Below are 20,106 nucleotides of genomic sequence, written 5' to 3'. Positions count from 1 at the left end.
GGGCAGGGTGCACCTGCCCATCCTCCGACACGCACGCGGTGCGGTGCAGACACCCGCAGGCGGGGGTCCTGCTCCCCCCGGCCACGCTGAGCTGCGCCGCGGGGCTCCCCCGGCCGCCCACCCTCCCGCAGAGCGAGGCGAGCGCTGCCTGGCTTCTCGGTACGCGCGGGCAACCGAAACGCTGCCCCGCCCGCCCACTGCCTCACGTGACGGCGGCCCCGCCCCGCCGTGGGCGGCCCCGCCGCGCTCCGGCCAATCAGCGCTGAGGGGGGTGCGCGGCGCAAGATGGCGGACGGCGGCGTGGGGCGGCCGCAGGGTCTGCAGGTGAGCTGGGGCCGGGCCTGGGGCCGGGGGCCGGGCCCGGACCCGGCCGTAACCGCCGCTGTGTCCCGCAGGCTGTGGAGAGGAAGGTGGACTGGCGGCGCTGGAAGCAGGAGAGTAAGGCCGGCGGGAAGGGCCGCCCCGAGCGCTGCGGGCCCCGGCGCCCCCGCGGCGCGCTGCTTGAGGCGAGGTGCTGTTGTCCCTCGCAGGGAAGGCGGAGAAGAAGAAGTGGCGGGAGGTGAAGCTGCTGAAGAAGCTGGAGAAGCAGCGGGTGCGGGAGCTGGCGGAGAAGCAGGCGGGGGAGCAGGAGCCCAGCGCAGACCGAGGTGACGCGCGATGGGCGGCCCCGGCGGGGGCGATCGCGGCCCTGGGGCGTCCCGGTGCGGCCGGGTCGGTTTCAGGTTGCGAGTGGGGGGGCGCCCGGCGGGGAGGTGCGGGGGGCGCGGCTGTTGGGCCGCGGGTCCCTCTGACGGTGCCGCTCCCCAGGGCGGCACCACACGCTGAGCGTAGCCCTGCCAGGCTCCATCCTGAACAACGCCCAGTCGCTGGAGCTGCGCACCTACCTTGCTGGCCAGATCGCCCGGGCCTGTGCCATTTTCTGCGTGGATGAGATCGTCGTGTTTGATGAGCACGGAGAAGATGTAAAGTAAGGAGGAGCCATCATGCTCAGAAAGCATTGCCTCTCTGCTTTCGGTTTCTTCAGGCTTTTATTAAGCTGAGACCAGGAAAGAACCATGTGGAGCTCAAGCAAATGTTTGAGCCTCTCTCAAATGCCAGGACTACAGGGAGCCCTGTGCTGCTGGGCAAAGGGGTCGCCTTAACTGCCCACGGGACTAGGATCCTTTATCCCAGCATAGGGATGACAAAGCAGCAGGAGGTCAAGTTCTGTACTCTTAAATCTTGCTGTGGAGGGGGCAGGGCAGGGCTATATCCTTACAGAACAGGAATTCCTGTCCTTCAGCTTTTTACTTGGACCTGCATCGGCATTAACTGGCCAAGCCATGCGGTCCTGTAGCATCCAACTGCCAGGTTGTGTCAATACATAGAAATCAAAAAGCTGGAAAAGGTACTCGGCTGGCAGAGAGCATTCCAAACATGCTTTGTTAACAGTCTCCACCTCTGGAACAGCCCTTTTACAAGGGGTGGAGGGGAGGGTTGTGCTGCTGTTTTCAAACTAAGGAGCATCTGCTTGGTCTTCTGGAGGCCTGACCAGCCTCATGCCAACTTCGCAAGCTGTTTGCTTTCTCTTTCAGGAGCGTGGAGGGGGACTTTGATGGAATTGGGAGGAGAGGCAAGGCTTGCGTGCAGCTGGCTCGGATCCTGCAGTACTTGGAGTGTCCTCAGTAAGTCTACCACAGTCAGACTACATCATGTCTGCATCAGAACTGACTACTGTGGGCACGTCATGCTAGAGGGCACGGAGGCAGGAGGCAAATTCTGTTTGTGCCGCATAATTATGCGGGAACACGAATATCATGGTTTCACCTGTCTGGTTCAGGAGTTTAACTAAAAGAAGAGCAGTGAATGCAGGATACAACCTGCATGATACGTTAGGGGCAGATCAGCGACATGAGGCAGCTAAGCATGCTTTTCTCTGTACTCCGCTCCTTTGAGTCAGAACAGGCCTAGAACTGAGGCTTGGATTCTGTTTTCACATTTCAACCTTCTCTGGTAACAGGTACTTGAGGAAATCCTTTTTTCCAAAACATGAGGATCTGCAGTTTGCAGGTAACGATTCAGTTGTCCCTGTTGCCAACAGCACGTTGGCTGCCCCTGCCTGAGCTCTGGCTTGTTTTGCACAGATGCACAGTGTAACTTGCCCCCGCTTCAGTCAGAGTGGTGGTGAGGTGCTGTGCTGGCTACACTGGGCCAGGGAGGGAGGGGGCAGCAGAGCAGCTGTACTTAAACCTGCGTTCCCACCTATTACGTCCTCTCCTTACTGGTTGCGTTCCTCTGTGCTGTTCTAGGGCTGCTCAACCCCCTGGACAGCCCCCATCACATGCGTGTGGATGAGGATTCAGAGTACCGAGAAGGGGTGGTCTTGGACCGGCCAACTAAGCCAGACAGAGGCTCTTTTGTTAACTGTGGGATGCGGAAGGTACGTCTGTTACCCACAGATCCCAAAACAACTTCCTCTGTCTCTGGCAGATTTGAAGCAGGCAAGATGGGTACTGCTGGCATGAAGTGGTGGGCTGGCATGAGGTTTAAATGCTGTTGCTATCTTGTCCCTCCTGGCTCGTCAATGTTTGTGGCTTCCCAAGTCCTGGTGGGCCTGCCCGTTCCAGCACATCATTGCTTTGCTACTGGAGTTGAACCTTTAAGCAGCAAAATAAGTCTCAGGCTGCCGACGAGCCGCCCTGAGCCTGCTTTGAGCCACACAGGCCCTGGTCACAGAGCTCCTCATTCCAGCTCCAGGCCAGAACAGACACCCACTTCCTCAGTACTAGAATGTCTTCCATCCTCCCTGTCCATCCCCACCTTCCCCAGTACTAGAATGTCTGATGCTGATGGTGACTGTCACTGCAGGAGGTGCAGATCGACAGACAGCTGAAGCCTGGACTGCGAGTCACTGTGCGCCTGGCAGAACCCCAGAAGCCAGGTAACCCACTGCCCTGCTCACATCTGTAACCTTCAGTCCTGCAGGGGCTGGTCCTTTCACATGACAGCCTTCAGATTACTGATGTTTGAAGATAGTGCAAAGCCGCAGGGTGTCTTTCACTCCACACACCATTTTAGTATCACCCTTACCATACCTCCCTAGTTAACTGGAAAAAGCTCTTACTGGTCAAAGAGCTGATAAACAGCCCTGTCCTACTTGCACGCTTACTGGAATGTGCTCAAAAGGGAGGTTCTGGGTTGTACACCAAGTCGGTGCCCTGCCCCAGGAGAAACTGCCATGCGTGGCTGGTCACATCCAGCTCACTAGGAGGTCACAGGGCTGTTAATCCCTTTGCTTCCCTTTCAGAAGCCAGAGTGCGGAAAGGCACCGTGGTGTCCACACACCACCCTCGGACAGTCTCAGGCTTGTACTGGGGTTACAGCGTCCGCCTTGCCTCCTGCTTGAGTGAGTATTCACAGGGATTCTCTGCTGTCTGCCCTGGCTCTGCCTGGGCTTCCACACCAGCTTCAGGCCTACTGGCTGCACACCTGCAGCACACATTATGTCCCTTTCTTAGAAGTCTCTCATTTTAAAGGCAGCTTACACACGCAGCTAGCAGCTTTGCAGCAATGAAATGCAAGGGCTAAAGCTAGGGGTATTAATCACCCCAAGTGCCACCAGTACTCTGCCCTGTACCTCCACTCGTCATTGCTCCAAACGTCCACGTTGTAGCAAAAGACAGGAGTTCGTGCTCTCCATCTCCAGCCAGTACATCTCCATTTCCATGATAACTACCTCCCACTCATTCACGTCAAAGCCGGCAGTCACATTTGAGCTCAAAAGCCCTGCAAAATCCTTTTCTTGTCTTTTGGTTGATTGGACTTCCTAGGAAAATTGTAAGCTGTTAGTCAAGGAATGATTCCCGGCACCTGTTTGAGCTTTGAGGAGAAGGTGCTGCGGTGAAGTGTGCTGGAGACTCCTGCAGCAGGGAAAGTGCATAGGAAAGACAAATATTTCTTTTGTTTCCTGATGCACTAGTGGCACCAAAAAGCAATTCCTTTGGCTGCTACCTCACCTGTGGGGCGTCAGCCTGTCCAGGAACCACGCTGCGTGGGTGAGAGCACCACATAAGTAACCACACATCGTGTTTGTTTTGCAGGTGCTGTCTTTTCAGAGTGCCCATTCAAGGAAGGCTATGACCTCTCTATTGGGACCTCAGAGCGGGGCAGCTCTGTAGATCAGGCCACTCTCCCGTCCTTCAGGTTTGTGTCCCACTGGCTTGGCCCTGTGTGGAGCCACCAGAGGCCTAGTGCAGCCACAGAGCTGCACTGCGGCACTGCTGTCCTCCCAGGCAGGAATGCTCCTAGACAGAAGCGCCTGCAGGCCCCCTCCTGTGCTCTGCTGCTTCCTTTTATGCCAAGGCACGTTCCTCTGCATCAGAAGCTGGGGGAGTACCCCAGGACAAGGCTGATTCCTTTCCTGTCTCTCTGGAGTTGGGAGCAGGGACTGTCGCGTTGGCAAAGTGCCTTTGTTAGAGAGGCCGCTGGAATGGATAGTCAGCAAGGGACACAACTCGCTGCTTCAGCGGCACAGAGGAGCTTGAACACAGACCCAGATACTCAAAAGAAACAAGCCTGCTTCTTGCAGATCAACTTAAAGAGAACTGTTCCTGCGAGGCCAGTTCTTCACACGCTTGAAGGCTCAAGGCACACAAGCAGTGCTCCTCTGTACAGCTTGCGGCATCTGCCTCGGGGCGGGCATAGGGGCCACGTCCCCTCTCAGCCTGTCCCTGTGCTCTCCCCTAGGCATGCCCTCGTCGTGTTTGGAGGTCTTGAGGGCTTGGAAGCTGGGGTTGACGTGGACCCAAACCTGGAGGTCACAGACCCAAGCGTCTTATTTGACTTCTACCTGAACACTTGTCCCAACCAAGGCAGCAGAACCATCCGGACAGAGGTAGGGCGGGTGGCTAACGGGGTGCGATGCCCGCGTGCGCAGAGCACCGCTGCGGTTCCACCTCTGGCAGCAACAGTTGTGGCCCCCATGTTGTTCCCCATGGCGATGCCTTGGCAGAGAGCAGCTGGCCTGCCTGGCAGTTCTGACTGCCGACTGGGTCTGTTCCAGGAAGCATTGCTGATCTCTCTGTCTGCGCTGAGACCCCACATAGATGAGGCCGTGAGGACACCCAGCGCCAGCTGAGGGAAGGAAAACAACTGACCTTGCTGAGGTCTGCCATGGGGAAGCGGCTGTTCAAACGTGAGGTGCTGGGCAAATCACTTCCAAGATCCTGGTGGGGCCAAGACGCAGCGTGACTGAAGCTGGCAGCGCTGCTCGACCCAGCGCCGGGCTGCCCTTGGGAGCAGCAGGTCTGCGCCCTCCAGCCTGCACGGCCTGGCCAAGGGCTGGTTGCTGCCCCTCAGCAGCTGAGGCAAGGGCTGGCACCAGCCCTGGGTCACAGCAGTTCAGGTGTCTGGGGTGGGGAATAAAGCAGTACAGAACCTCAGCTGCCTTGAAGTCCATGTTTGGGTGGGTGCTCAGCGTGCAAAGATCCTGCATGCTCAGTGCCTCTAGAGCCGTGTGGCCCTCAGATTTGAAGGACGTCAAAGCTTAATCCTTGTGCCAAGAAGCTGTTCCTGTCTTGGCCTGACTTCTCCCAGCCCCCTTCAACTCCAAGTCTTCATCCTCACCAACAGTAGGAAAGGCTGGAGCCTCTGTTGGGCCTCAGCACTAAAGCACATCAGCATAGCTTGTTACAGTTCAGCTCTATCTGTGATGCCTTAAGCTCTGCCTACACTGAGCTCAAACAGGAAAGCAGCGGGAAAAGTTGGCTCTGTCCTCCCCTCTTCCTGCCAGGATATTCAGAGCTTTGGTAAGAGCAGATAAGAAACACCCAATACTGGTGATGATCAAAAGCTTTACTGCTAAAACCATCTGCTGAAAGAAAACAATCACAGAAGCCTTTGGCCACAGAAAGGCGGGAACCTCTCATGTCCTCCCCCCCTGCAGCCATCCTTCCCCGCTAAGTAGCAGAAATTAAATTAACTTCCCTTTGTTTTAATGAGCCACACACAACCCAAAGGGAACAATTACAGGAGCATGGTCTGTGTGGCAGAGCAAGAGCAGATTCTGTAGCAGGCTGCTAAAGTGAAGTGCCTGGGAGCCTTCTGCAGGACCTGCCCTTGAGACCTGCTGCATGGCGTGTTCCACTGTTATGCAGGATGAGGGCAAGGGTAAGGAGAAGCATTGGTTTGATTCTTATTTCCCACCTTTAAAACTGCACAAAGAACTATTACCCTGCAGGCAACTGCTCTCGGTCCTTCCTAGGGGATACCTGGATTTGCTTAGTTGGGGTTCAACGCTGGTTTCCAGCTGTGATAGCTTTCAAGTTACTTGTTCTCTTCAGGATGTTGGGGACAAAGAGAAGCCCCGAGGCTCGCTCAATACTCTCAATAGGAACCAGGAACCGTTCCAGGGGGATCTTCTCATCCACGGGGCTGTTTGGCATCACGTAGGAGCGCAACTCTATCTCCCCGCTCTCCTTTTCCAAGATGAGCACCTTGAAGAAGTGGGTGGGGACGGCTACGTGGTTCTTCCCGATCACCTGGTACTTGACATACATCTTCCCGTCCGCCTCCATCCTGCACCAACAGCAACGCCTGTGTTACCTCCTAGTCTGGTGCCACGTCCACCCCCTCAGCCCTCTGCCCCCGAAGCAAGCTCCCACCCCACAGGACAGCAGGGAGCAGCCCCACTTCTGCAGCAGGGGTGCAAACCCACTGCTGAGACGGGGGCTACGTGACACAGGAAGGCTGAGCTGTGTGTCGGCTCTGCGCCCCCATATCCCTTCTCCCCTGCTCTCTCCCTAACAGCCTTCCCAAGCGTTTCCTGCTGCTGAAGAGACCCCACACGAGACGGCTGCGCTTTAGCACTGCGTGAGGGTCTCTGCAAGCAGAGTCACAGTCTGAAGTGGAGAAACAGCCCACGAAACAAAACCTCGAAACTCTGTGCTCAGAGGCCTGCGGTCTAACCCGGTAACTACCGCTGCGGGCGGCGGTTACGCTGCAGCTCCAGCTCAAGGGGGGCAGGGGCAGGGTGACCCTGCCCCGAGGGGGCTCCTTCCTGCACATCGCCCCGGCCAGGGGTGCAGGGGGTGCCCCCTCTGCCCCTCTCCTCCCCCCGCGCTCGGCCCCCGCGTTTACCTGGGCAGGTAAAGCGGCCCCGTGCAGACGTAGACGTCCTTGTTGCTCCTGGCCAAGCTCCTGCTGTACCGCTCCAGGCTGTTCCAGGCGTGCGCGTTCAGGTGGGGGTCCTGGCCCGGCCGCGGGGCAGCAGCCGGTTACTGGGGGCCCTCCCCGCTCCGCCTCCCCGCGCCCCCCGCGGGCCCGGCTCCTCACCCCCCCCCCCCCCCGGCGGGCCCGGCGCGGCCCTACCTGCGGGGCCACGTTGCTGAGGTAGAAGGTGTCCTGCATGGCCTCCTGGCTCCAGCGGTGGTTGGCGGCGGCCGCCAGGTGCCCGCGGTCGAAGCCGCTGCCGCGGTAGTCGGCGTTGGTGGCGCGGTGGTACTCGTGCACCGAGTCGTCCTCGCGGAACACGCAGGCGGCGCGCTCCGAGGGCCCGCGCAGCCGCTCGCGCTCGAGCCGCTCGATCACCCAGAGCGCGCCGCGGCTGCGCGGGTCGTAGCACAGCAGGTAGGAGCCGCGCGCGCGCAGCTGCGCCAGCCCGGGCAGCCCGTACTTGGCCAGCTCGCCCCCCGCCGCCCCCGGCGGGCCGGCCGCCGCCACGGCGGGCACCACGGGCAGGCGGCCCAGCAGCGCCGCCACCGCGTCGCTCTCGGGCCGCCGCCGGGCGCCCAGGGCCGCCCCCAGCCCCGCGCCCAGGGCCAGCGCGGCGCCGGGCAGCAGCCACCGGGCGCGCAGCATGGCCGTGCGCTGCGCCGAGGGGCGGGGCGGCCGCCGCTTAAAGGGGCCGCGGCAGCGTCGCCCTCTTAAGGACGAGGGGCGCCGGGCCGGGCAGGCCGCGACCCCCGGGCCCGGCGGCGGCAGAAGCGGCACCGGCGGGGCGGGGCTTGGCTGCGCAGGCGGGAGCACAGCGCCGAACGGGGAGCCCCCGCGGCGGCGAGTACAAAAACCGCAGCGGGGGCACCGCCAGCCCCTCCGGGAGCGGCGGCGTCCCCGGGGCGGCCCGCCCCCCCCGCCCGGCCGCGTAACGCGCAGCCGCCCGCTGGGGCCGGGGCAGCGCCGCCCAAACGGAGCTTCAGCGGAAGCGCGGACGAGCCCGAGGGCGATGGAGTGACCTCGACCACCCGCGCCGGCGCCTCCCCCACCCAGGGCACACCCAGCCCCGGCCCTCCGGCATTTGTCCCTTCCCACCTGCCCAGGCACCCCGGCCTCCCCCAAAGCGCCGCTGCCCCCCATCCCGCCCGCTGCCTCAGCCTCAGCGTGAATCAGCCCACGTTAGGTCACAAAATCCAAACGCAAAATCAGTGTTCTGAGTGACCGCCGTCAACAACTCGATGGCCAGCATCCTCTTGCTTCTACCCCCCTGGCAAAGCCACCACGTTTCCCACAGCCCGAGCTGCAGGGTGCTGCAGGCAGAGCGGCCCCTCTTCTTCCCAGGGAAGGCTCGGCTCCCCTGCATCCAGCACAGCGTCCCATTTTTCCTCCCAGTTGAAGATGGGTCCCCCTTCCCCTCCTGGCAGCAGCCACGCCTGTGAGCAACGCGCTGTAACAGCCACTTAAACATCCTCTGTTTGGGCCCCTAAGATAGAAGGGGTGTCCAAGGCACCACAGGCCAATGCCCCCCAACCCAAAGAACCGCTGCTTCAGCCAACCTCACTGCTCCTGCAGCAGACTGAGATTAAAAGAAATCAGAGGGGAAAACATCTCAAGGGTGGAGCAGGTGTTATTTGGCCACAAGAGCAAGGAAGTGCTATTGAAATAGTCTGACCCCAACAATAAAAAATGGGATGTCCCAAGCCATTGAAAAGTCCAACAAGTCCTTCCAACAGCCAGACAGAAGTCCTACCACACAGGAGGGGATAAGCAGGAATATAAAACTGCTTTTCACATAGGAACCAGCCTGTCTGGGTGTATCAAAGTCATTAAAAGTTCTCTCTGAAAAGCTCAATCAATTTAGCAGCTGTAGTCTGGATAAGGCTAGAGAATTTATCCCAGAGAACCTTTCCAGCAGCCAAAGCCCTCATTGCATCCTGTTAGACCACAGCAGACTCCTTCTAAAAGCATTTAGCATCTCCCCCTAAAGAGAAGATGGCGTAACATAAGCCCTTCAGCACCTAGGAAAAGAGAAGACAGCATGACACCCGTACCCAGCCAGCCACCTGCACTTGCCACTTAATTAGCCACCTTCCCAGTGTCTTCCTCAAGTGTTTGTAATGCGACAGACCAGCACCCACCTCAGAGCTGGGCAACTCCTCTGCAGGAGGTCAACCGCAGGGCCCAAACGCCACTCTAAAAAACAAGCAGAAGTTCATCTCCAAGTAAAATCTTTAATCCCGATTTGCCTGCTGCCTTCTCAGGTTATTTTTAAGGAGACTTCTAGCTGTTCAGAGCAGGAATCCTCACAGACGCTCCCATTTACCAGAGAGAAAATACAGCTTAAGGGAACCCTGCGCTTGTCAGAAGGACCTGGAACAGACAGCCTAGGTATTCAGGGATGTGAGAGCAGAGCTTGTAAGTGGAATGTGAGCAGGCTACAGCAGTTTAGAGCAGTTCTGAGGCATAAGTGTTTGGAGGAGGTCCAATTCTGCCGAAGGGTTTGACCCTCCGGTTCTGCATTTGTGTCTCCCAGCTAGCCATTTGGCCATACAGGGTCTAACCACCGGCCTCTCTAGTGCAGGGTACCCAAGAACCGAGACCATGAGACCACCAGGAATAGCTCAGCGATACAAGGCAGGAAGAACACAGCCCCAGTGCTTAGAGCAGACAGAATGCTTCATCACAGAGCTGTCCTGGTCAATCAGCTCTGTATTTCTTGGGAGGAAAACTCTACCCTCTAGAAGGGACTGCAGCAGAGAGGGATACTGTTAGCCACAGCTGTTGATTACAGATTGTTTTAAGTCTTCGCTTGCTATTGCTCCGCCACAGCAGCAACACCTGGCTGCATCAGTGTTACTCAAGCATCTTCTGAAGAGGCAAAGATTGCTTGGGATTGCCAATAAGAACGTGGGTACAAGCATCAACCTGTCCTCCAGTCTCCCCACCCACCTTTGTGAGAATTACAGTAGCGTGTAAAGAACTGGCCTTCAGTGAAGGAAGTAACACTAGTAAAAAAGCTGAAAGCTGACAACATCCCTCCTGCTAGGGTGATTCTGGGCCATCAGGAGCTTAAGCAAATCTTACAAAGACAACTGACCTTTAACAAATCAATACCCATAAATACCAGAAACTGCAGTGTCAAACAGCTATGCAGAGGTGAGCCAACACAGCACAGAAAGAAAGGGAAAAGCACGCTGGATTAGTGTTCGCTCGAGAGCTTCTGCACCACCAAAGCACCTGGGTGCCGGCAACTTCTCCCTCTGAGGATTACAGTTTCTGATCAGCTCAACGCTGCCGGCAGGTTAGCAGTTCTCTCCGTAGTTTGTCTTAGTCAACGTTCACCTGAGCCTGCTCTGCTGTATTTGAAATGCAGCGGTTTCCCTCTCAGGAGGAACCAGTGTCCAACACAGGACTGTGACTCCAGCAGGACCGGTACACAGGAGAGTGGATCAGCCCCAGCAGCCAGCTAATGACAAATGCTTGTATGCCCACTGGATTACATCAGAAGAGCACTCTTACTTGTAGGTCAGACCAGTACCCTGTCTCTTCCTGGCAAGAAGCACTATGAGACAATATCAAGGTTACTCTGACCACAGCTTATGCAGGGTGATATTATACAAGCCACTGAGGCAGAAAACCCCAGTGCAATGTCTGTATAAGCCCCTAAATACGGCTGTCTTCACTGCATGCGACTAGGCGCCGGATTCTTGTATTTCAGATTCTTGATTGTAGCTGGATATGCTCCAGTTCAGAGCCAGAAATGCAGCATGAGGCCTCCCTGCAGCAACAAGTTCCTGATCTAAGGCTGTGCGTAATAAGGCTTGACTTCAAACTACACTCATTAAGACCACCACGGTCTTGCTTTCAAGGAGACCTTGTTGGTAAGGCGATTCCAGATTCAGGCAGTTTCAGTGCACAAAGCCACCAGCTGTAATTGTGTCCTCCCATCTCAGCTTCTCAAGGTCTCTCTCCCAGGCAAAGGTGTCCAAACTGCCAGATGACAATCACGAGAAACTGATGCAATCTTCTTTGCACACCCCAGGGATGGCGAAGTGCAGACACAAGGGAGAAGAATCCAGAAGCTACTTGAATGGCAGGATGCATGACTTCATTGGAATACAATTTATACACAGGAGGAAGATCCTTCTATATTCACCCACCAAAAGCCACTGGACTTAGCTTGTCCCTTCCCTGTCAGAAGTTACTCCGTGTGTTACTTCCATGCTATAGGAGTCCATCCCTTCAGGAATAAGCAGACAGATGATTTCTTTCTCCCCTTACTTAAAAGTCATTAAAAAAAGATACAAAGAACTGCTTTTGGCAGCACAGAGGCATTTGAGATTTGAAAAAAATCTGGAGTGCAGGACCCAAGTAGATGGGGAAGTAATCAGTCCTTGACCTAATAAATAGAGTAGAAGGAAATCTTCAAGGTGGCCAGCAGCCCAAACACAAAACCTGAAGTCCTGCAGAGACCACTAGGGGCTTTAATGCACCACATTGTGTGGGGGCATCTCCTGGGATCCACTGCCATACAGTTTCTCTGACACCTTTTATTAGGCTCACGGACTATTTGGAATCTTGAAGTTCCTTTGCCTTCTTCAAAATCAGATGAACATCAGAGATAGGATAATCCTATGTCAAAGAAACAAAGCGATGTAAGTGACTACCTAGCATTTCTTGTACACGTTGTTTCACTTAAGCAGGGCAAACCTTGACAACAGCATTCTTGGCCTATTATAATATAATATATATATATATAATAACTGCCATGTTCAGTTACTCCCTTAACAGCTAACAGCTTCCTGTTTTGCAACTGATCAAGCCTCAAATATCCTTCAAGAAGGTTGTTTGGTTGTTTGTTTTAATTTGTCCTCCAAGGGTGCAGTAAGCTGGCCTGCTACAAGGGCTATTGTCATGCCAGAAAGCCTTATCAAAGCCAGTATCTTGCACAGCCCAAAGCAGGAACTGGCAGAATCAAAGATATCCTACTGTGCCGTGCAGGTGCTTTCAACCTTGGGTTCTCACAGATCTCAGAACTAATCAAAAGCCTCTGGCCAAAACTTTAACAATGTTACACAGGGTTTCACATCTTTGCTAGAAATTACATTTTTTGCAAACCAAAGGAACATTAGAAACTTCTAGTCTATCATAATTTCCCTGTAGGCTGGAATGGGTGCACAAGCGAAAGATTCACGCTCCCTGTAATGAGCGTGCTGTAAGGTCCCTTATGATTTTTCTGCATGCAAACATCAGAAATCTGGTACTTCTCTTCAGCCAGGCGTACCCTCTCCCATACCATCATCCCCTCTCCCAGTACTATTTTCTCTTCAAATTGCTCCCTATGCCCATGATATTTAATCCTTACCTGTAGCAGCCTCATGTTCAGAGTGAAGTCTCCTTCCAGCAACTGATCCCGTATTAATCTGAAAGACAGAAGTTATTCCAGCTGCTTCTGACTTTTTACTTTTAAAAGGAACTTTAAAAACAGACTACACTGTGCCCTTATAGAGGTTTTAAAAAAACACTTTTGATACCACTGTGAACAGTGACTATAACCTATTCACCAGATGCCTTAACACATGCCTACAGAAGACTCCTGGAAAGGAGGGAAAGAAAAGAGCAGGAGGACTACCTGTGTACTTACGTCAACATGGCACAACAGACGAGCAGAAGAAAATCAAAGCGCTTATCATCAGCGAAGAGGGAGTCCCAGATACGGATGACATCTGGCAGCAGGAACTCTTGGGACAAGAGCAGCGTCAGCCAGCGGAAGGCAAAGAACTGGGGTTTGATGTTCTGTTCTTGCTGTCAGACATGCACCAGGCAAAGAATGAATACGTGCTCTCGGCCAGTTCCCTACAAGCAAGAGATGCACCCCATGTTTCCATCCCCATCTCCACCCTGATATAGCTCTAAGCTGCCAACTCATGCTACAACATCAGCAAGCCCGCTGCCTCCTTTGAAGGCTCTCATGTTTAAGCTAGACTGAGATTTTTAGTGCAGCCATGCTCCATGTCTACAGACAAGCCAGAAAATGCTCCTCTGTCCACAACATGGGGTAGAGGAAGCTTTTCTTCCTAAAGGCACTATTTGTGTAAGTTCCGTTAAACCTGCCAAGTAACCTTAACGTTCCCATTTGAATTTTTTCTGCAAAGCTGCAGCCCTCCCCCTCTACCAGAGACACTGTTTTGTCAGGATTTCCTCTCCTTTCCAGAAGCCCTGAATTTATCAAAATGTTTACTGTTCACAAAAAGAAACAAAGATGGAAGAGTTCACACTGATGGTCAGTAAAGTGTACTGTAAGCACTTCTAGCCTGAAGCTTTCTTGTTTTCTGCTGTTAAATCCAAGGAACCATGAGTTTAATCAAGGTCAAACAAGTTCAGGATGCTGTTGATATTCTTAAGGACCAGCTGCTGCATGGCCAAGACCATTTCCTGCCAGACAAACAGTTAGCAGCCTATTTTCTCCCCACTGAATCAGCCACCAGCCAACACTGTGGGTCCTGTCACTGGCCTGACAAACCATCTTTTGGATTATAAAAGAAATAAATCCTGATTTTTCTAAATGCAAAAAATCTCAAGTGTGATTTGGTGGAGGTTGGAGTAACAAGAACAGCTTTCCCTTCCAAATCCTCCTTGGACTTCCACTCCAAATTGACTATAAGACCTGAAAATGTTTTCAGCAATAGCTGCCTTCTACATGTTCTACAAAACTCACACCAACCCATGGCACTCAGAGACCCCTGGATGAACAAGAATTGTAAAATTAGGTGGGTGGGATGGTCCATCTTGCTGGATTTCACTTTACTTCTGGGATTATCTCCATGCAGTTTAAGTCAGTGCTGTCAGGGCAATCAGAGGCTATAGCAGTGCGTGCATGGAAGCAGGGGAGGCTGGTTTTTGTTTTGTTCTTAAAGGACAGACACAATTCCTGTAATTTCACATTCCAAGGAAATATACAGCAAAACTCATGTTTTGCCTGATAACTAGAAGAAACTAAAGACTCTAGCGCTAGCTACGCCTCAACCCAGGTGACCAGGGAATGCGGCCAACTCACTTTGGACTCACAGCTGGCAGCTTTGCAACAAGAGTTGTTTGCTTTCACAGTCAGGCAGGGGAGAAAAGCCTTGCTGTGTCAGCTCGCTCTAGGCTTACTCCAAGGAGAGGTTATTTCAGCCCACAGATAAGAGAACCTTTATGCCCTGTAGGCAAAGCCCTTCACACACTCTCTCAACCTTTCTATTCAAGCACAGTAACAGTTTAACAAAATCGGTTGACATTTAAATGCGCTATTAAGCTCTCCTCCTCACGTTCCAGCTGAGACTCGGAGAAACACCTAAGCTCCTCACCAGTTTCAAATACAGCTCCACATCTTTTTCTTTCAGGGTGGAGTAGACCTTCTCCATTTTGTAGGTAATACCACACTGAGAATCATCCAGGCTCTTAATGAAGTTGTCCCGAATTTCAGCCATTAGATTGGTAAAGCAGAAAAATGTGTCTGCTTCAGCGTGTTCTGGGGGAGGGAAGAAAAAAAAAAAAAATAATCACGGGGGAGTAGAGAAAGCATCACTGATTGAGGCACACAGAACTGTTCCGGCTCCATAGTCTGGTTGCTGTACTGGAATCAAGTAGCAGATCCTACAAAATTTTGGCTTGCTTAGTCTGGACTTTTTTTTTTTTTTTTTAAATAGAAATTTCTACAGAGCTACTGCAGATACCAACCCTGTGGGCAACACAAGGTCTTCATGACATTGGGTCACAAACCAGCCAGTTATCTATGCCCAAGAACATCATCTGCTCTCCCTGCCATCAGCACACATCCTAGGAGCTCCTGTGAAGCAGAAGCAAAAGGCAAAGTCCTCCTACTCCGTTCTTTTCTTACCAGGTATATACAGTGTAAGCAAACAAGAGCTTCTACAGGGATTTTAATTTTCACAAAGTGCAACCCAGATCCATACAAGACAAACAAAACCCTTCAGAAATCCTCACTTCCCATGTCCTTACCACTCACCACCCATTCAGTTTCTATCAATTTGCTATGGTTCCCAAAACTCCTTATCTCTTGCTGTATTTGCTTTTTAGCCCTGACTGGTCAAAACAGAGTTGTTTAAAGAGAGTCTTGTTCCCAAAACAGTTCTTTACAGAAAGCATGCAGTACGACAGCCATTACCAAGTGGCCCAAAGTCTCTCACCTTTCCATTCGCTGTTTGGATCTGTAGCAAAGGTGTAGTAAAGAGGCCCCACAATTTCATTCATCCCCTGAACATATGCTATCCCAGGGTTCAGCTTGGCATAGATGAACAGGATTCGCTCCACCACTTCCCAGTGAGCTTCACAGCCATTAGGCAGAACTTCATACTCGCTCAGAGAACTGGGTGTCGTTTTAAGAGGGGAGCTCACCTGAAAAGCAAGGCAAGACTATGGCTGATTCAGGACAACCAACTGGCACAGATAGTTTTGTACACGACAGGCCCCCAAAAGATTAGACCAGCTTATACCAAGCAGGCAGGTATTCACATAAACCAAGACAAGTAACTCAAAGCACAGACGCAGTGAAGTCGTAGCGCTGGCTCTCCCTGAAGAACAAAGCAGTCTGTGCAGCAACAGACAGTTCCCCTGAACCACTGCACCGCCCGACCCCATGCAGCAAAAAACCACAGCAGTTCCACTTCTTTGTTAGTGGTATGAGGAGAAGTACAGATGTGTTGTGGTAGCAAGCCACCTTCCCCAACACCATCTGGCACTTGCACTGTAATGCTCATGAAAAAAAGACAACCACACATTTCAGTAGATAGCCAGCTCTTTTCCTAATAGCAGGTTTATGAGATCCAGTTCTGGCAGGCTATATAAATTCAACTTCAATAAATTAACCCTTCAGTGTTTTGTTCCCATACAGAAAGGCACACGTCAAGCATAACACACTCACCTTTTCCTAAAACTCCAGCTTCTGCCAGAAGTCAGGAAAAAGTAATCCTTAAAATTAAATATACCTGTAATTCCCAACTGTCAGGCACCCCAACTGGTTCTACAAAGCTGTCCAGCCACCAGAATACACAGTACCTACTGGGGTATTTGCTTAATTCCAGCGCACAAGTGGAGAGAGAAACAGACAAAACCCCTTATCAGCTGTCTTGCCCCATGGACAGACCCCACCTAGAGCTCACATTTGTGACCCCGCTGCGGTTTCGTGCCACCGTCTGCGACTTGAGCGTGGTCTGCTCCACCCGCTTGCGCAGCGTCTCAAACTCATTTTGGGGGTCCAGGATTAAAAGGCAGGGGTAGTCCGTTGGGCGCTGGAAAAATGCCATGTCAGGGTACAGCCTCCTAGGACGGATACAGAAGGAGATCAGGCATAAGAAGGAAGTACATGCCCCATGTTGAACGCGAGGCTCAATTTAATACTAAACTTTGTTTTCGAAGTACAATGTGTTAACCAAACCACTCGGGTTCAGAAACCTGAGTTGTCCTGCTTCACACACCTGACATCTTTGTCTATCTGGAGAAGCACTTCATTATCCTTGAAGTAAGTATTCCATCGACTGTCTGGATTTGGATTGAGGGGCTAAAGAAATAAACAACAGAAACAGAACAAGCATGTTTCACATGTCAAAACCCTCAGTAAAGATTTAACACTTCTGCTGTCCCTCTGGCATCTCGTCAGCATACTCCTAGCACATCAGGTCTGATTTTTTCTCTCACTAGCTACATTTAGTGTTGTTTCTTCACACAGCATGCAGGAAGCAGATCAGAGCTTGTGAAACAACTGAGTGTGCCGGTTCACTTGGAGAGACAGAAGCCAACGTTTCCAGTTGCTTTTCACCTGTCTCTTAATGACTTTGTTCCCAAATCAGGTATCCTGTCCCCTGCCAACAAGATTCCTCATTGCAGCTCCGACCTGTACAACAGAGACGGTCTTTGTACTTCGGGTAAGAGTTACCCACCCACGCAGTACTTAGGCACTGTGGCTATTAGTTACAAGTATTGCCCTCTATCTCAGCTCTGAGAAGGCTGACTAAGCACCACCACTGTGTCCAGGAAAAAGGAAATACACTTTACTATGAACAACCTATCCCACATCTCACCAGTTTTCTAATATGGCAAACTTAACTCCCCTTCCACACACGCTTTCCTCTCTCCACACCACGAGCCACGCAAAGTTAACAACTAACCGAGAGAAGGCGGGGGGGGGGGGGGTGGGATCAATGTTACAAGAGATTCAAAGATCACTGCAACCTGCCAACACATGGAGTTTTACAAGCATGTTGGTTTTACAGCACCAAAGCCTCCAGAGACCACAGCAGCACAGACAACTGCACGCTAGCAGAGAAATTAACATTCAGGACCAGTCATGGAAGCAGCTATATCATTTTACAGTCTCTTCTGATCAGTTACTTCATTCCCTCCCCCAACATATACACTCTTATAGTGCTATCAGAGAAGGAAAAAGCCAAGGCATGCAGGAAATATTCCATTTAAAAAACCAAAGCCAGCAGAAGAACTAGAAATAAGGGAGTCTCCTGTCTTCCATGACATGGTCCAACTTAACTCTCCTGCCTCTTATATCCTCTGTTCAGATTAGCCTGCTCTGAGTCCACCCCCAGACCTGACTTCCCAGGAGAGCATTTCTTTGCTAGAGGTACCTCTTGTGATCCTCTCCTCTCTCCTAGGAGACCCACAGCCTGGGCAGCTAGCCACAAGGTAGGGGAGAAGGGACAGGCATAGCTGCAAACAGCCCTCTTCAGAGCTATTGGTGCTTTGCCAATTACTCCCACTGAAGGCTACTAAGATGCAAGTGCCAGGCTGGTACCCAGGAACCGTCCTTCCTGCTAGCAGGGCAAAACAGCTGAGAACAGAGCCAAGAACAGGCCAGGAGTTCAGGCTCCAGAACAACAGTTTACAGCTCTGGGGAGTTTTGTGCAACACCAACAACACTTACGTGATCTTCTAAGGTCACATCTTCCCTTGAAACACCCAGGTTGGCTTTGGCGATCCCAGGCTGTATAATCATTTCCTTTAGGAACTGGGAATACAGATCCCTTAAGGAAGAAAATAAGAGTTTGCAAAGGAGCAGAAGATTAAGTCAATGAATGCAACCAGACTGAGTTCAAATAGATCTCTCTACCACCGTGCTCAGCCAGAAGGCATTTGATTTTCTCTTCAGCTGAAGAGGTCAGTCCACCAGGCAGTCTACAGAACAGTGCATTCCACACAAGAACAATTCATGTTATGAAGGTACTTAATTATTTAAGGAACTATGCTCCTTCCCCGCAGATATCATTGAAATAAAAGGGCAAGTACCAACATGCTCACCTCTGTTTCTTGAGCAAAGAGCTCCATAAGGCTTTCTCTAATGGGAGGTAGTTCAGGAGTATCTGTACAGAAGACAGATGCACACAAATTAGTATTTGGAGAACGAGCTGTTATACCTGTAAGATGAGCAAACCAAACACAGTGGCTAGAACTGGTCCTTTGAACATACTGGGAGCTTTAGTACTTTGCCAAGCTAGTGTCAGGAATATTTTGGGGACTGGCTTTCAATGCAGACCTATTGGTAGGATTGATCAATAGCCAACTTGACCACAATGCGCTCCTAGCTTAATACTGAGGACTGTTCTCATGCAAAGAGCAGACACCCGCTTTCTGTCATCCTAGGTGACAGCTGCCCTGTGTCATTAAATGCTATTGTGACTGTGCCAGTGCTGATCTCCACAAATGACTGCCAATTCTGAATGGCTTTTAAGCTCTAGATTTTATGGTTGTTTACAGTTTTAAGTGCCCAAAAATACTACGTGTACTTAAGCAAACCAAAGCGTCGCTCACAAGAAACAAAAGCACCCCAAGCAAAACCCACCTTCCAGCACAGGCAGCGCAGCCCACCGTCAAAAGGAATTCCTGTGGAACATCAGGCAGAGAAATAGCTACGTCAGCCCCAGTCTGCTCACCGCGGTTTGCCAGCGTCGCCACACAAACAGGCAAGGCAGCACTTTTCCTCCCCAGGGGGCAAGGAGTTTTCGCAGGGACGCCATAGGGTTTATATACGGTGCCAAACTTGCCGGTGCCTCCCACGGGGCAGGGTGCCTGCAGCAGGCGTTGGAAGCAGAAAGCTGGGGGACCGCACAGGTGATGGACAGGGCACAGCAGAAGCAAGGAAACCCACAGGCATGTCAGAAAGGGGGAAGGAAGGGCTTGCCTGGAAGTCTGTGGCTGAGCTCAAAGGCCAGCTGGGGACCGCTGCGGCCTGATGGGACCTCGGGCTTGAAAACCCAGCCGCCAGCCCCTGGTTTCCAGCACTCACTGCTTCACACCAGCTCGGGACTGGGCTCCTTCGTGGCAGCTGGGGCGGCCTCAGCCCCCCTGGGGCCTGGCGTCCCCGGGCCGAGCCCTGCGGCGCAGCGCCAGCCTCAGGCACCGCCGGCCGGAGCCTCCCCGGGCCGCGGCCGTGCCCCGCGCCCTCCCCCCCGGGCCGCTCACCGCTGAAGCAGAGGTCGCGGAGCTTGGCCAGAGCCACCGTGGGTTCGCCGAGCACCTCCTGGAAGTCCGCGATCCTAAAGGGAGCGGAGCCGCAGGCGTTACAGCGCTTGTTACGGGCCTCCCTGGCCCCCCGCCGGGCCCCCCGCCACATCCCCCGCACGGGAGGGCAGGAGGGCCCCAGCACCCACCTGCTCTGGTGCAACCGCGACATGGCGGCCCCCGCGCCCCCTCCCCGCGCGCCGCATAAACGCTCCGGCTGGAAACCCTGCCCGCGGGGGGCGGGCCCGGCCTTCGGTACCGCCCCCCTGGGGGGCGTGCGCCCCGTCCCCGCAGCCGCCGCGGCCGGGGCGGTCTCCTCAGCCCGGGCCGGCCTTCACACCTCGGGGCGGCCCTTCGGCCGTGCCCCGCGCGGGCCGCCTCACGCTGGGCCGGCCCTTCCTTCTC

The 20,106-nt window shown here is 53.3% G+C and overlaps 3 protein-coding genes across 4 annotated transcripts; 1 reads left to right on the top strand and 2 right to left on the bottom strand.

The window, feature by feature from the left end:
• Positions 1 to 254: 254 nt before the first annotated feature.
• SPOUT1 (SPOUT domain containing methyltransferase 1) lies at positions 255 to 5,420 on the top strand. The gene is made up of 12 exons (XM_056352506.1): positions 255 to 324; positions 396 to 438; positions 531 to 647; positions 808 to 967; positions 1,575 to 1,664; positions 2,000 to 2,049; positions 2,289 to 2,419; positions 2,848 to 2,920; positions 3,287 to 3,385; positions 4,080 to 4,182; positions 4,726 to 4,873; positions 5,042 to 5,420. The coding sequence occupies exons 1-12, from the start codon at positions 286 to 288 to the stop codon at positions 5,114 to 5,116; spliced, it is 1,128 nt and encodes a 375-aa protein (XP_056208481.1). The 5' UTR covers positions 255 to 285; the 3' UTR covers positions 5,117 to 5,420.
• A 397-nt stretch (positions 5,421 to 5,817) lies between these two features.
• ENDOG (endonuclease G) lies at positions 5,818 to 8,346 on the bottom strand. Its single transcript, XM_056352496.1, has 3 exons — positions 7,348 to 8,346; positions 7,117 to 7,226; positions 5,818 to 6,555 (listed from the first exon to the last, which is right to left on the bottom strand). Exons 1-3 carry the CDS (start codon positions 8,329 to 8,331, stop codon positions 6,270 to 6,272), a joined length of 1,380 nt encoding a protein of 459 aa, XP_056208471.1. The 5' UTR covers positions 8,332 to 8,346; the 3' UTR covers positions 5,818 to 6,269.
• Positions 8,347 to 9,402: 1,056 nt separating this feature from the next.
• On the bottom strand, positions 9,403 to 20,102 carry TBC1D13 (TBC1 domain family member 13). 2 transcript variants are annotated; one of them, XM_056352505.1, is made up of 12 exons: positions 19,851 to 20,102; positions 19,663 to 19,736; positions 19,043 to 19,083; positions 18,502 to 18,563; positions 18,128 to 18,227; positions 16,671 to 16,753; positions 16,356 to 16,515; positions 15,384 to 15,591; positions 14,541 to 14,704; positions 12,836 to 12,996; positions 12,557 to 12,614; positions 9,403 to 11,823 (listed from the first exon to the last, which is right to left on the bottom strand). In XM_056352505.1, the coding sequence occupies exons 1-12, from the start codon at positions 19,871 to 19,873 to the stop codon at positions 11,758 to 11,760; spliced, it is 1,200 nt and encodes a 399-aa protein (XP_056208480.1). In that variant the 5' UTR covers positions 19,874 to 20,102; the 3' UTR covers positions 9,403 to 11,757. The 2 variants fall into 2 exon arrangements, with proteins under 2 accessions (XP_056208480.1, XP_056208479.1); XM_056352504.1 differs by lacking the exon at positions 19,851 to 20,102 and having other exon boundaries at positions 19,663 to 19,844.
• Between the last annotated feature and the right edge of the window lie 4 nt (positions 20,103 to 20,106).

Source organism: Falco biarmicus, chromosome 9, assembly GCF_023638135.1.
Source record: "Falco biarmicus isolate bFalBia1 chromosome 9, bFalBia1.pri, whole genome shotgun sequence".
NCBI classification, from domain to species: Eukaryota; Metazoa; Chordata; class Aves; order Falconiformes; family Falconidae; genus Falco; species Falco biarmicus.
The sequence above is the reverse complement of the archived record's forward strand: the minus strand, read 5'-3'. Positions and strand labels throughout refer to the sequence as shown.

What these genes read in the sequence shown, in the direction of transcription:
- TBC1D13 (XM_056352504.1), bottom strand. Translation starts at nt 19,813, where the DNA reads ATGTGGCGGGGGGCCCGGCGGGGGGCCAGGGAGGCCCGTAACAAGCGC. An exon ending in TGGAGCTGTATTTGAAACTG is followed by an intron (nt 12,997 to 14,540) that starts GTGAGGAGCTTA and finishes CATGTCTGACAG; the next exon opens with CAAGAACAGAACATCAAACC. An exon ending in GTCTGTTGTGCCATGTTGAC is followed by an intron (nt 12,615 to 12,835) that starts GTAAGTACACAG and finishes TCTGTCTTTCAG; the next exon opens with ATTAATACGGGATCAGTTGC.
- ENDOG (XM_056352496.1), bottom strand. Translation starts at nt 8,331, where the DNA reads ATGGGGGGCAGCGGCGCTTTGGGGGAGGCCGGGGTGCCTGGGCAGGTG. An exon ending in TCAGCAACGTGGCCCCGCAG is followed by an intron (nt 7,227 to 7,347) that starts GTAGGGCCGCGC and finishes CGGCCGGGCCAG; the next exon opens with GACCCCCACCTGAACGCGCA. An exon ending in GGGCCGCTTTACCTGCCCAG is followed by an intron (nt 6,556 to 7,116) that starts GTAAACGCGGGG and finishes CTGTTGGTGCAG; the next exon opens with GATGGAGGCGGACGGGAAGA.
- SPOUT1 (XM_056352506.1), top strand. Translation starts at nt 286, where the DNA reads ATGGCGGACGGCGGCGTGGGGCGGCCGCAGGGTCTGCAG. An exon ending in GGCGGCCGCAGGGTCTGCAG is followed by an intron (nt 325 to 395) that starts GTGAGCTGGGGC and finishes TGTGTCCCGCAG; the next exon opens with GCTGTGGAGAGGAAGGTGGA. An exon ending in CCGCCTTGCCTCCTGCTTGA is followed by an intron (nt 3,386 to 4,079) that starts GTGAGTATTCAC and finishes TTTGTTTTGCAG; the next exon opens with GTGCTGTCTTTTCAGAGTGC.